The sequence below is a fragment of the Malania oleifera genome, chromosome 12 (assembly GCF_029873635.1).
Source record: "Malania oleifera isolate guangnan ecotype guangnan chromosome 12, ASM2987363v1, whole genome shotgun sequence".
NCBI lineage: Eukaryota > Viridiplantae > Streptophyta > Magnoliopsida > Santalales > Ximeniaceae > Malania > Malania oleifera.
The window spans coordinates 38000700-38016200 of NC_080428.1; the positions used below are offsets into that span (position 1 = coordinate 38000700).

The window sequence follows — 15501 nt, forward strand, 5'->3', positions numbered from 1 at the left end:
AGTGATGAATTGTTTTGTTGGAGAGTAGAAGACTGGAAAAAGTGGAATTATTGTATGATTGAAAAAATATTACTAAAATTATATTTTAAGTTTTTTAATAGTTAAATTATTATTGTTTTTTTGATAGTGAAAGAAATTCATTAGATAGAATAAGAATGTACAATCAGGCGAAGAGGCATAAAAAATTTAAATTATAATAATTCCTATAATGATTTTTTTTTTTATCACATTCCTCTTTTTTTTTTTTTTTTTCCCTTCAGCCCATTGATGACCACTTCGCAATGGGATGCTAGATGGTAGGGAGATGGGAGAGAATTGAGAAGAGAGAAAAAGAAAGATAAAGGGAGGAAGAGAGGAGGAAAGAGGAAGGAGAGATGCTGTAGATAGAGGATGAAAGAAAGATAGGGCAATTCTGTTTTGATTCAAAATGCTCACTGAAGGTTCCACAGCACAGGAGGAAACTTTGCAGAGAGTACCATTGTCATAAATATACCACTGTTCACAAAAATAAATATTTATTAATCAATCCCTACATAAAAAAAATAAATACAAACAAATACAGCTGTGATTTAACACAAGAATCCTAGTTTCCTAAGCCCATGCCTAGAATATGTGCTGGAGGCAACATGAGTGGTGGCAGCAGTCCTCTATCATGATGATGTGTAATGTTCTAAATTTTCTATATGCAGTCTCATTCTTTAGGTCAAATGTGAAGTTTAGACTAGTAGGGCAATCTGAATGCACCTCAGAAATTTTATTTTTGTTTTATACAGCTTTTAGAAATGTAGAAGTTCATCATTGGTTGGCTGATAGTATAAAAATCTTATTATCTAATGTTCTACTTTGAGAGGATTGAGATGTAGCCTCTGCCAATTGCTTCAGTTAATCTGGAGCAAGAATACAAATTGCAAATTCTTGATCAAATCTTACTTTGAAGCCTGTTTGCCTGGTCTTATTTGCTTCTTTGCAAGCCACCACCTCAATTGCCTGATCTTCTTTGCTATGATGTGCAAATCTCTATTTCTAGTAACAGATCCTGGTAGTGTATGGACCAAATATTTAGCTGGATTAGTTACTTATAAACCAGATGGGCCAAACATTGTTAATATATGGCCTGACTAGTTCCACCAAACCTATTGTCTTTACCATTTTCCATGCTCCACCACTTCTAAATTGATTAGCAAGCCCATTCCTATTTGATTTAAAAAACAATTTATTACCCACATTTGACCAAGAGTACACTCCTCCAGTCTACCATTTCCATTAAAAGTTTCCTCTTCCATCCTGCATCTTCCAATTGGGGTGACTTGCATCAGAAAACCAACATTGTTGATTGGAATCATCATCATCCTCAATAAATCTGCAAATTTATGTCTCTGATTCATGGTTAATCTTTCCAAAATTGACTTATGGCCTTCATCAACTTCCTATTTCCCTCCTCCAATTGTTTTGAATCATAATCCCGAGGCAGACCATGCTCAGTTAGATGTGTCTCCGATTGCAGCTACCATTCACCAGTGATTCTGTCATTTTAAAAAATGTCCACCACCCTATCCCATCAACAACATCTGGGATCCTTGCGGCTTGATTTTAACCAGATCTCATAAATTTCTCGACAAGAAAAAAGTAATTCAGCAAAAGCCTTATTAGCAATAAGAACCCTGAATCCCTAAAGATTTTGATGAGGATGGTTCTCCTTTCTAGACCAGAAAGATTTTAATTGATCCACAATCCACTGATAAGCATTTTCTCCTGACAAAATGGAAGACAATCTTTGTCATGCAAACTTGGCAATGCAAAGTAGAAGTTTTGTATCACCTAAATGTTCGAATTTGAAGATCTTCCCGTCAGACTTGATTGTTTGGGTACTGGATGAACCCCATTAGAATCAAATCTTTATCAAAGAAACAAAAACTTAAGATTGTTGATAATTAGAGAGAAATCATCATAGATAGCTCCCTACTTAAAAGCGGATGATACGTGAAGAGGTAGTAGTCTGGATCACTTTTTTTTTTCTCATTTTTCTCATTGTGGAGTGCCTTCAAAGCCATGAGCTTCAATTTTGTTCTTTTTTTTAGTGATGTTTGTTATTGGTTGCTTCTCAACAGGCTATGGAAATATTTGTTTAGGGCCAGAAATTTTCAGAATAGGAGATTTTGTCTCGTGTATTTTTAGATTATTATCTGGAAGTATTGGGAGGCTTATTGGTAAAGTTGAATTAATTATTGTCAAGTGGAATTTGACTTATTTGTAGCAAGCTTTTTCATGTGGGAACTTTGGGAGCTGTATTTTCTATTTGTTTTACATACACTTTCATGCATGATCTTGTTCGTCTGAATAAATATGATACATTTGTTGAAAATAAGTTATGTTTGTAGTTTCCATTTTCTTTGATGCTCCCTGCCCCATTTTAGGTGATAAAATTTTTGCCTTCAATTGCTATTCAAAAACAGATGAGCCATCTAATGTCCACAAGGCATCCAATCATGCCCTTTGTTGCGAAGACAGTTTTTAACCTTGTTTCCAGTAATATAAGAATTGTGTGTATTGGAATATCTATCTTGGATTCTGAACTTCTTTTCAGAATTATGAAACATGTTTTATCTTCTTGTACAGGCTGATCCTGAGTTGGAAGCTATCAGACAAAGAAGAATGCAGGAGCTAATGACCCAACATGGAATGGTGAGTGGATTCTTCTTTAACTATTATTAAATTCTGCTGCATAAAAAGGAACTTCTAATGTCTTGATATATTGTATTTTCCTTCTTATTCTCTCACTCAGCTGTCTCTTTTTGGGGGTCAAACAGGGAAATCAACAGAACTCTGATCAGAAAGCCCAGGAAGAAGCTAAAAGGAGGTCCTCTTATCTGTCAAATAGCATTAAATCATACAGTTTTGGCACCTCAGAATTTTTATATTTTCACTGTGTGAATGCCCGTGTGTGTACATGTTTTTCTTTATTTGATCTATTCAAGTAATTAATTTAGGGAGGCAGACGAACAAAGGCAAATGATGCTAAGTCAGATTCTGTCATCTGAAGCACGAGAGAGACGTAAGTGTAATTTTTTATTTTCAATTTGAATACTGATAAGAAAGAGTAGACAATATCATTATTTGGTGAGAGGAAGCATTCAGTTTCCTGAGTTGTGTGTGTCTGTATAAACATATTTGTATTCAAAAATGGTATTTATTATTATTACCATTGTACCTCTGTCAGTGGAAGCATATAAATTAAAGTTGGACTATCTATCTTAGCAAAAAAAAAAAGAAAAAAAAAAAGAAAAAGAAAAGGACTGTCTAGAAAATTCTTGGGGCATGGTATACTGTGTGTTACTATGAAAGGCTGAGGAATGCTTTGACATTTTTGAGGGTTCTAATTATTATTATCATTGATAACCAAATAATATTGTATTCAGAAGGGCATCAAGGGGGTGTCGACCTAATTACAAAGAATTATTCACATGAAAAAAATCAATAAATTCTTCTACAAGTTCATCAGTATTGGCACTATACCAATGAATTTCTCACTAGTTAACTATGTATCCTTGAAAATTCTCCTATTTCTTTTCCTCCACACATTCCAGGAAATGGATTGAGGAATATGATTAATTGCCTTTTCCCTTTCTTTGTTAGTCTTTATTCCTGCTAGGCCCAAAGTTCTTTAGAAACAGTCTCAGCTGAAAGCCTGAAACCCACTGTTGCTCCCATCATGCCCAAAACCACCTCCTGCAGAATTCTAGTGCACCTGCATCTATTTTCTGCTGGTTATCTAAAGTAAACACACTAGCCCAGATTCCTTCCTGTTACTGGGGGTACTGTGTTATTAAGCAAGGAAGTGCATTATTGTCCTTTTTGTGCTATGAGGTATACTATTAATAGAGTGGGAGGAGACATAACCAGTCTGTAAGTTCACCAATCTCAAGAAACATTCTTCCTTCAGCAAGTTCTCCAATGACAAAACAAAATTCTTCCTTTTTATTTCTCCTGTTTCTCTATATTATTTAACATGTTATTACAGCATTGATTCTAGAACTTTAAAGCAGTCAGCAGCATTGAACCCTTATTTTAAACCACCTGCTTGATTTCCTCTTGCCATCACGATGCCCTAAGCCTAAACAGCGTAAACCCCAATTCAGTTTCTGCTGCTGTCGTTGGAATGATTGCTGGAAGCCTATCTCTTCTGCCACTTGTTGGGGGTGGGAGGCCTCCTCCAGTCTTGATTTTCATCCTAGTTTGTTATTTTTTGTTTATATCTGCCCATAGAGCATGTTTTCAGGGCAGCTAGCTCTTGGGTTTCCTTGTTTTTGTGTGGAGAATGGATCTCATTGTTCATGTTTATGCAAGATGGTGTTTGGTGAATCCATACGTTGGCATGGGCAGTTCGCCTTTATCAGTGTGTTTTTAGTTCATTGTAATTGGTGGTTAGTGATGTAGAGGACCAGAGGTTTCTGTGTTGCCATCTATGAAATGGTTTTGAAGGAATCCATGAATCTGAAAAGTGTATCCCCTTCACGTTGCCACATATTACAATGGAAAACCTGAATGGGTAATAATTACATGCAGTGGTCTTTGTTGTAGCTGTTGGTGCTTCGCCTTTTAGACTATCTATGGTTGATAATACACCAATTTCAGCTTTTATGTCTTCAGAGTGGTGCTCACTTTCACGGGACTTAGATTTCTTGAGAAGTATTGATGAAAGAGAGGTTAATGAGTTTACTTCCTTGCTGGGTGTGTTGGACTCTTGTTCCTAATATGAGGGGAGATGCCTGCGTTTGGCTAGGGATTCTTCAGGGTCTTTCTCGTCTAAGTATTTATTTATCTTCTAAAACGTTCAACTCCTAGTCTGTTTCCTTTGAATAAAATTGTCTGGAAGGAAAGGTTCCTTTTAAGATTCGGGCATTCATATGGACTCTGGCTCTCAACAGGATTAATATGAGCTTGTTACAGATAAGGAGACCTTGTAAGGCCATCAGCCCAGATATATCTATGTTGTGCTGTGAATCAAATGAGACAAATGTGCACTTTTTTCTTCACTGCTGGGTAGTGAGACATTATTTTGTGAAGCACGGGTGGCCCCTCAAAATGTTTATTTGATGGTGAGATTTTGGAGTTTTGAGAAGAGTGGATGGGGAGGGCATTATGGATTTGTGCAGTTTATGCAATCTTCTGCACTCTATGGCTTGAGAGGAATGTGAGAATTTTTTTGGATTAGAAGACTTTTTGTTTTTTTGCTTTGGAATAGAGTTAATTTTTTTGCTTCTTTAAGGACACTCTTTTGGGATTTTTATTTATTTATTTATGGGGAGGGGGGGGGGTGTTTGTCATCACAGTCCGATCTTCAAAGGGATTGTAAGGTTGTGTTTTTGTAAGCATTTGACTGTTGACAAGCGGAAATGTCTTAGGGATTGTTTAGAACCACTTATATAAAAGTATTTTTCTGGGAAGGTACTTGTCTGGAAAAGTATTGACGAAAAGTACTGATTGTTATAAGTACTATTTGTTTGTTTCCAAAAATAAGTGCTAATTATAAGTACTTATCAATGTTTTAAAAGGTTCAATCAAGGTTTGCCTCGAGGCTCACCTCAAGGCAAGGCAGGCCTAAAACGCATTGAGGCTCAATCCAAAATGCCAAATCCTAAAGAGGCTAACGCATTACATGTTAAGGCTTACCCATTAGTACAAAAGGCACGCCTTTTGTGCCTTTTTAGTTGCGGCTTACACATTTTGGGTGTGTGAATCTCAAGTCAGATTTGGCTAGAAAATTTGAACTTTGTGTATATATAAAGGGAATGTCATAATTTGAGTTGATTTCTAGAACTCTTGAACCTCATTCTTTCCAAAATAATTAAGAGTTGTATCTTAGATCTTGAAAATAATTTGAACTTTATAATGTTATAGCTATCTCTTGTCATGATTTATGCAATGAATTCAAGTTAGAAATTTTTGAATGCCCAACAAGGAGTTTACAAATTATATTTGATATTTTTTTAACATTATAATTGTGATTTTCTTATTTTTACTGTATTTTTTAAAATATATGTAATTTATTTAGATATTTTTATTTAAATATAAAATTCTCCAAAGGCTTATGCTGCAACCCCTTAAGGCTTACACCTCGTCTTTTAAGGGTTAGAACACCTTGCCTTATGTCTTTGCCTTTTAAAACATTGGTACTTATAAAATAAGTAGTGTTTAAATAGTCACTTTTATTATAAATACTGTATGAATTTATTATAATAATACTATTATTTATTTTCAATATTGATTTAATATATTATTTATTATTATTTATGTTAGTTAATATTTTAATTAAATTTTAATATATTTTTATCAACATATTAATTAACATTCTAATTATTATTTTTCATATCAAAAAGAATAATATAGACTATGAGAGGATACATGGAGGCCATGGATATGGAGATAAAAATGAGGCTGGTGATACAATCTTAGATTTTGCCATGTCATATGATTTGGTTATATTGAATAGTTGTTTTAAAAAAAGAGAAGAACGTAATGACTTTCAAGAGCAAAATAAAAGGCAAATAGATTTCTTATTAACTAGGAATGAGGATTGTCTATCTTGTAAGGATTGTAAAGTTATCTAGATGAAAGTTTGACTACATAACATAGGGTCCTATTATTAGATATACATATTAAAAAATGGAAGAAAAAGAGTAACATAAATCAACACAAAAGGATTAGATGGTGGAGTTTGAAGGGAGATAATAATAGTAAAATTCAAAGATAAAATGATTAAAGAGTGTAATTGGACTATAGGGGATAAGTTAGATACGAATACCGTTTGTAATAAAATTGCTAATTCTAGGATAGTAAAAAAGGTTTTAGGTGAGTCCAAAGGAAGAAGCTCAATAGTAAAGAAAGTTGGTGGTGAGATCAAGAAGTCCAAAAAGTCGTTAAGACAAAAAGATTTTGGTATAAAATACGGCAAAATTGTAGAAATATAGAAAATCTTGAAAAATATAAAGAAGCGAGAAAAAATGCAAATAAAAAAAATTATTAGTGAAGAAAAACATAGAGTTTATAATACTTTATATACTAGAGTAGGTACAAAAAAAGGGGGAAAAAGACATTTATACACTTGCTAGAGCTAGAGGAAGAAAATGCAAAGATTTAAGTGATGTAAAATTTATAAATGACGAGAATGATAATGTCTAAACTAGAGAAGAAGACATAAAAGAGAGATGGTGAAGATACTTTGATAAGTTGTTTAATGAAAACCTAAATGAAAGATTGAACTTGGAAGGGACAAATGAGGGGAAGACTGAAAATAGGAGATTTGTTAGCAAAATTAGAGTTCTTGAAGTGAAAATGACATTAAAAAAAATGAAAAAACGGGAAATCTATAGAACCAGATAAAATACCGATTGAAGTTTGGAAATGTTAAGGCATAAATGAAATATTTGGTTAACCAATCTATTCAACATTATTATAAAAACCAAGAAAATGCTAGAAGAATTGAGGAAAAGTACGTTAGTACCTTTAAACAAAAATGAAGGCAATATTCAAAACTGTAATAATTATTGTGGAACTAAGATTATGAGTCATACAATGAAATTATGAGAGGGTTATTGAATGTAGAATAAGACTAAAAACGAGAATTTCAGAAAATCAATTTGTTTTTATGCCTGGGAGATCAACAACAGAAGCTATTTATTCTTTTAGGAAGTTTAATGAAAAAGTTTAGGGGAAAGAAAAGGGACTTGAAAATGATTTTTATTTACCCAGAAAAAACTTATGATAAAGTACCTAAGGAAGTTCTTTAGTGGGTCTTAGAAAAGAAGGTGGTTTGCAATAGATATACTGAGGTCATTAAGGATATGTATGATAAAGTAGTGACTAGCGTTAGGACTGTAGGAGGGGAATCTAGAGATTTTCCAATCGCAATAGGTGTACATCAAGATTCTACTTTAAGTCCTTACCTTTTTTATCTTAGTAATTGATGCACTTACTAGGAATATTCAAAATAAGATCCCTTGGTGTATGTTGTATGTAAATGATATTGTGTTGATTGATGATAGTAAGAGTGGAGTGGAATCTAAGCTAGAACTTTGAAGAGCCACGTTAGAGCCTAAAAGGTTTATGAGAAGTAGGAATAAGACAAATTGTATGAAATGTAATTTCAGTAATGTAAGGAGTAGCAGTGGGGAGAAGATTAAACTTGATAATCAAGAGATTAATAGCACTAATAGATTTAGATATCTTGGATCAATTATGCAAGTGGAAGGGGAAATCGAAGAAAGCGTAGTACATAGAATTGAAATTGGTTGGGTAAAAGGGAGGAGTGCGACGGGTGTGATTGAAAGGAAGGTTTTATAAGACGGCTATGAGGCTTGCTATGCTTTATGGTTTAGAATGTTGGGCAACTGAGAAAACATGTAGAAAAAGTAAAAGTTGTTGAAATGCGAATGTTAAGGTGGATGAGTGGTATAACATTGAAAGATAAAGTAAAAATTGAGCATATACGCAATAATTTAGGCATAGCACCGATCAAAGATAAGATAAGGGATGGGCAGCTTAGTGAGTTAGTTATTGTTTATGATATGAAAAGGGGTAGAGGTATTGAGGTAGGATTATAATAACTTGGAATGAGGTAGTGAGGAAGGATTTAATAGCCCTTAATCTAATAGAGGAACTCTTGATGTAGCCAACCCCACCTAGTGGACTAAAGGCTTATTGTTGTTGTTGTTGTTGTTGAATATTTTGGATAGCTGTATAAATATTTATAATAATACTATTATTACCTTTGAACATATAATTAATATATTATGATACGTAACAAATTATATTTGGTTACTCAGTTAAGTTAATAAACATAATTTTTTAGTAATATTTTTAATTGACATTCTATTATGTTATAATTAATAATTTAATTAATATTAATGCTACTTGACATTTTAATGTTTTTTAATTAGCAAATTTGTTAACCATTTAACTTTGTCTAATTAACACATTAATTAACATTATTAATTAAGCTTTAAAATATTTATTTTTACAATATTAACAAAAGCTGTGGCGCAAGGGGCTTTAATTTATAGATGTCGAAAGCAAAGGCTACAGGTAAAAAGAATGGAAAGTTTATAACCCTGAAGTGGTGATGCCGTGATGGAGAGGATTGGTAAGTGTGATTGATTTGCTGAGTTGGAATTTGTATAATGTGTTTAAGAAATCATTTTGGTTGGGGAAGAGGAGGAGGCTGTGGCAGTAGATTGAGGAAGAGGAGGAGACGGTGGTGGCAGAGGAGGAGGAAGCCGCAATGGATGAGGAAGCAAAGGCTAGGGAGGGTGCCAGTGGAGGAAGAGATGTCGGCTGAGGAGAAGGGTGCACCAGTGGCAAAGGGGGGAGGAGGAAGAAAAGGAGGTGGCAGCAGGGGATGCATAGAAGAGGCATAGAGCAGATCATGAGGGAGAAAGAGTTAAAATGACCATAATGCTCAAAAGTTGCTCAGTATTACAAGCTTGCCTCCGGTACTTATAAGGCCCCCAGAAATAGTCCTAGATTACTTCTTGAGAAGTACCTTCCCACCCAAAAGTGGTTTTGAAATGTACTTTTTTTTATAAGTTCTTATCACCAAACACCTCTTTTTATACAAGTACTTAATTTTAAGTATTTTTCATAATATATTTTTTAATGTTCTAAATGGGGGGGCTTATCCTCCATCTTTTGTACCTTTTGTAGTCTATTAGACTTTTTGCTGTCTAAAAAATTATATGCAGTGGTCTAAATCAGTCAAAATCAGTTTGATCAGCCTAGGTAAGTTTAACATATTATTTGGTCAGGTCCTAGTGATGATAAGGAAGAGATATGGCTTCAGGAAGATGCCCAAATTAGACGAGATAGGCTGGAAAATATTTAACTCATCACAACCTTGCCTATTTCGGAATAGTATTATTCTGTGCTCTTATATTCTTGATGCACATTATAGTAGGATGCTGAAGCTTGATAAATCCTAGTAGTATTGCTTGCACGTGAATATAACTCCTTTAGATGTTCCTGATCCCCAACCTATTTGGCAGGTCATTAATATTACACGGCACCCAGCCGTGGTTCATGCTATTCCTTAACATTGTAACAATTTTAGCATTTGTATCTATTGAACATATTTCTACGATGTCTAAGATAATCATCATGAATGTACTACAATTTCCCCCTTGTTGTGATAGAGACCTCAGCGACACACAATATAGTTTCTCCATTTGGTTTAATGAAGCTTTATGAGACAGTGTATCTACCATAGTACCTCTAGAATTGGTTATACTGCTGGCTGTGGCATCGTTACTAGACGAACCTACTTTCATGCCACACCAACCAAAACAAATCAAAATTAGCCATTAATCACAGCCAATCATCGGCCCAATCCAAGGCTGGCTGGAAAATCATGACCACAGGTTCCAACCCTTTTTGCATGCATAGGGTCTACTGAAAACTAACTTAAGGTGAGCTAGTCTCCACTAGATAAAAAACCATGGAATTAAACACTTCAACTAAGAGCTGAGAATCAAGAGAGCCTTGAATTAAAATGGTGCATTATTCACGGGAAGACGGTGATTTTACAAAAAAGACAATAAATCTGTGAAACAAGCATCAGAACCAACCTCAGAACCACCTAGAACTCTTTATCAAACTCTTCCCGGAAACACTAAATAAAAACAGAAATGGGAGATGAAAATCACCAGCACAAAATGTCATCTTTGCAACATACCTAAGAATAGCGTATATTGCCTTGCCTGCGGGCTTGTAATCCTAAAACAAACTTCACACCCACATTCAGGAACCTGTCCCCTTGGTGCTAAACACTGAATTTCTCCTCTAGCTTTTTCATATCTCACCTATATTCACCCTAATCACTTCCTTGAGCTTTTTGGTTTTCAACTAGTACATCTTAGGTTTTCTAAGCTGCACTGCACCAGGAAAAGAGGCAGTGTACATGGTGATGAGCTCAAGTTTTTGCCATGGGTAGCTTTCTATGTAGTTTTCTTGGGTAGCTCAAGTTATTGGGCATTTTGAAATTTATCTCATTCCATTTCTTACTGATTGAGGTGAAATATACTTGCGATGCTCTCTTCTCTCTTGCTACTGATCCTTGTCATCATGGCTGCCATAGATTATGAAAGGAGGGGATTGCTATCAATCCATTTGGATTGAAGGGAAAACCTTCTGTCTAAGACTGGATAAAGTGGGTAAGGAGATTTTTTGTTTGTTCTCGAGCGTAATCCAAAATGAAATTGATGGGTGAGGCTTTCTGTGGAAGCGGCAAAATGGTTTCCTGATGGTTTGGCTTTGGATTTTTGCAGGCTGGGAAGGGGTTTTCAAAGCACTAGATTTGGTAGTGTGAAGTATTGGTTGGCGATTCAACCAACAAAAACTGGGAAGTTCCTGGAGATTGGGTTGGGATGGAAGTGAAGACAGTTTTCAGTGTTCGTTCCTGGAGGATCAAAAGGGAATGGATGGGGAAAATTCGTGCAAGAATTCTGTGCAACAGTTAAGCTTTGACCAAATGAAAATATTGGTGTTGGCAGAGATTCACAGAGGGCAGTCATTCTTGGAGCCCGGAGAAGAATGGGATCTGTAACAAATGTGCTTGCATGATGCAGACGCAGCAGCAACATGCGATGCAGCAGATGAAGTAACAGGTGAAGCAGCAGATGCAGGCAGAGCAGAAGACTCTGGTCCAGCAGCAGTTAGATCTTCCATTGTCGGCAGGCCATCTCCATATGGGGAGCAGAGGTGGCTAGGGTTTCGTTGTGGGATGGGGATGTGGTGAAGGTGGGTTGGAATGGGCTGGGGTGCCTCACCATCAATCTGGACTTGGACAGATTTTGGGTAATCCATGTTTTGAGGACTTGGGCGGACTGAATAAACAGACCGTAAGTCCAAATGCTTTAAGTGGTGATTTGGCCCAAGTAGTTGATTGAAAACCAGCAGCCTTTTGAAGCTCATAACAGTTTAAATGTTAATGGGCTTTCTGACCAGGCCCAGAAGTCTATTTGTCACGAAGAAGGTAATGAGCCCACTACAGAATTTAGAGATGAACTGTATAAGCCCGGTACAGTCAACTCTGCCCTTCCTGGTCTGCAGAACAGGTTTTTAGTGCTTTTTTGCGAGGAAAGGATTCCAAGCCTTCCATTGCACAATGCGAGGGGATTGGTAGGGTGAGTCAGCAGGGCAGCCTTCATCCAGGGTTAGTGGCAACTCGGTTAGTATTGGGAACTCAACTGATCCTGTTTCAGTTTAAGGGGGTTGCAGCCAGGATGAGGGGTTGATCAAGAAGTTGCCCTCAGCATTAGTTGAGGGAGGGGTTTGCACTAAGGTTCTGGAAGGTGCTTTGGATAACATATAGAGATTGGCTGTTCAGGAGGAAGGATCACTCTTCTGGTAAGGAAAGGAATTTTGAGAAGCTTTATGTTCACCCGGTGGATGAAGAGACCTTGGATTTGGACTTTTGTGGATTGGAACCAAATATAATACAAAATTATATTGGATTTTGTCCAAATCCAAGGCTTGGAATCCTTGTTCCCAAATGCAGCGCAAGTGTTTAGTGTTTAAATATTATGCTTCTTTGAGATTTGGCTCCTTGGCGAATACCAAGAACCTGCTGTTGAGGTATCCTTACTTTGCTTGTCAATGTATATAAAACAGAAAGAAAAATAAAAGTAGGCTTTAAGTGTTTGCTTTACCTTTTGAATTGGGATTCCTATCTTTTCTTTCCAGAAAGTAAAAGGAGAAAAGAGATCTTGTCTCTCTTTTAAGATGTCAATTTAATTTTGTAAGATTGATTAGCATGCTGATTTGGGTGGGGAAAGATTGATTGTTGAAATGGAAAGAATGCAATAATAGTGTTTTTTAGCTTTATGGCATGTTATGATGTAGAATATAGAACAGACATTGAAGATCAAGAAGGGGAGCCTTGGCGCAATAGTATTGTCACTGTGTGACTTGGAGGTCACGGGTTTGAGGCGTAGAAACAGCGAAAAATGTAAGGTAAGGCTGCCTACTATAGACCCATCATGGTCTGTCACGTCCTCGGACCTCACATACGTTTCTGGAATGCCTTTTCTGCATTGAAGAACAAATATTTTTTCTTAGCTAATCTTATCTTGATATGCCAGAAAGGCTGATGAGGTATGGGTCAAGGTAAGAAAATATTTTTGAACTGCACTTGGGTAAACCAGCAAATAGCGTATAAATTATTCAGCTGCCACCATTAGTTCTACTATTGTTAAAATTACACTATGTGAGTTTAAACAAGAATTTAATGAAATGATCATCTGAAAGTTATTATTACTTGTGTTTGCTAGCTGTAGGACAGATCACAGATTATTTGTACTTTTCTTCTTCATAAGCAAAGATCGAAGGTTATTTATATTCCATTTTCTTTTTCACTGTTTGTGTCATGTTTTTTCTTGGCTGTCTCATGGTTTATTTTGGGCCTGCATCTTTGTGTATTGTTCCTGTGTAGTTGCTCGAATTGCTCTAGTGAAGCCTGAGAAGGCAAGAGGAGTTGAAGATGTTCTGTTGAGAGCTGCTCAAGTGGGTCAGATAGTTGAGAAGGTGTGGTGTACCTTGGTGCATGTTCTTTGCCTTTCGGTTGCCTATTGACTTTGTGGAGGACCCATAGAGAGAATAGTTAGAAGAACTTTTAACATGCTTTGTTGACATTTAATATGTAGGTTTCTGAAGAGAGGCTCATATCCTTGCTTGAACAAATTAACACTCAGACGACAAAACAAACTAAAGTCACGGTACATTTTATGATGATTTATTCTTGCCCTGAAATTTATTCTCAGTCTTCCATTTGCTTGCGTGTTACCCTTAGACCCTGATCTTTTTCACATTTTTTGTCACCTGTTCTGCTAACCAGATTCAGAGGCGACGGAGCGTTCTTGAAGATGATGACTAACTCTAGTTTGGAACATTTTCTTCCAGTTTATAGTGATATTTCACATAATGTGTGTGCTTGTGCTTTTGATGGATAGAGCCTTCATTGCAACCTCTCGATTTCTGATTGTATTCCCTTCGTTATAGTTATTGTAATTCCTCTGTCAAAGAGCCTCTGGTTAAGTATTGAGTGGGTCATAGTCCTGAGCTATGTGTGATACTGCCAACTTGAAGGACAGTTTGATTGTTGGGCCTTCAACTGCAGATTCTTAACTTGAAGGTGAATTTCAGAAAAAAGTGTGTTTATATATGCATACTGTGCAGGAGTAATAGAATTGGGTTTCTTGTTGAGAAACTTTATTTTACACTGATTCCAGTTTTGGCTTTGGCAATCATGGGTTAATATTACTATTAACTTAATAATCCACTTTAATCTTGTAGAATCTTTTCAACAAAGTCTGGCCGAAGAAGGGAAGGATGTTAGCATTGCCTCTAAAATTTTCTCTGTTGTGACCGTTCTTTTTAGTTTATTCTTAAAGTTCCCATTTTGAACTTCAAAATGTTTATGAATTTTAACATGTTTCATTCTAGTTTGGTTGAGCTGAGATACATATTAGTCCAACGGTTTTGATTGTTTCACTTTGATTTAATAAACAGTTTGGATCGGTTCAATTATTAGTTTAGTTGGGCCCCGAAAAAAAATGTTGGGCATACAAGTTAAATGAATTGCTTTATGACTTCGTCACGTTCCAATGTGGTGTCATGTCAAGTTTGACTTTGCATGTTAGGAAATAGATAAACAAATGAGTTTAATAAGTTATAGATTTTAAGAAGATAGATGTTATTATTAGCTTGAATATGGATAAATAGCAAATTTATTGTCCAAATTTTATGGAAAATAAACTATTATTCAAACATAATAATTTAGGTGTAGATATGAAGCCAATATGTTCGAGTCTTGTGTTAAACCCAGTTTTGTGAGCATATTTTATAATAAGTTCAATTCTTATATGGAGGAGACTTATCCGATATTTGGATGAACTTTGATTTTGGATTTGTTGGATTAGATGTAATGTAAAATTATATTAAAATTTGTCCAAATTTATTCAAATACAAATTTAAGATTTGAAATCCGTGCTTAAGGGTTCTGTTGTAACTCTAGCATCCCATCAAAAGAGAGAAATTTTCACTGAGTTTTAAAACTCAAGTTTGTCTAATATCATTTTTATTTTTTATTTTTTGTTTTCATTTCTTTATAGTGAACAAACAAATTAAGAAAATGTAATTGTTTATGTTGCTAGTTTGATGTTGGTTTTCAACCGTTTCCAAGAAAGTTCGAAACAACATTTTATGGTTCTCACTTGTTTTGCCATGTTGTTTACCACACCAATAATCATTCGGGTGTGATATTGATCGTTGTTTTCAATAATCAACCCTCAGACACCAATTGTCGGCGCCAAGTGTGCGCAGTTGAAGAACTCACATAAACTCTCACGAAACAATCATTAGAGCAAGCAAGCACTTGATGATGAACTATACGAACCTATCAATCACTCAACAATGAGAATCAATGAAAGCAACAATCAAAACATAAGAAATTTA

General features: G+C 35.5%; 1 protein-coding gene across 4 annotated transcripts in view; it reads left to right on the plus strand.

Annotated features, from left to right (window-relative positions):
- LOC131145191 (uncharacterized) overlaps positions 1-14652 on the plus strand; it is a 29507-nt gene extending 14855 nt beyond the window's left edge. Inside the window, exons 2-8 of one of the 4 annotated variants that reach the window (XR_009134013.1) lie at positions 2617-2682; positions 2808-2857; positions 2988-3052; positions 13481-13572; positions 13692-13763; positions 13883-14179; positions 14341-14652. Coding sequence is in view for 2 of the 4 variants with exons in the window: in XM_058094324.1 (XP_057950307.1) it covers positions 2596-2682; positions 2808-2857; positions 2988-3052; positions 13481-13572; positions 13692-13763; positions 13883-13921 (405 nt within the window). In the remaining 2 variants the exon portion in view is untranslated. Of the gene's footprint in view, positions 1-2595; positions 2683-2807; positions 2858-2987; positions 3053-13480; positions 13573-13691; positions 13764-13882; positions 14265-14340 lie in introns of those variants that run through there. The other 3 variants (XR_009134012.1, XM_058094325.1, XM_058094324.1) reach the window with 3 other exon arrangements.
- The last annotated feature ends 849 nt before the right edge of the window (positions 14653-15501 follow it).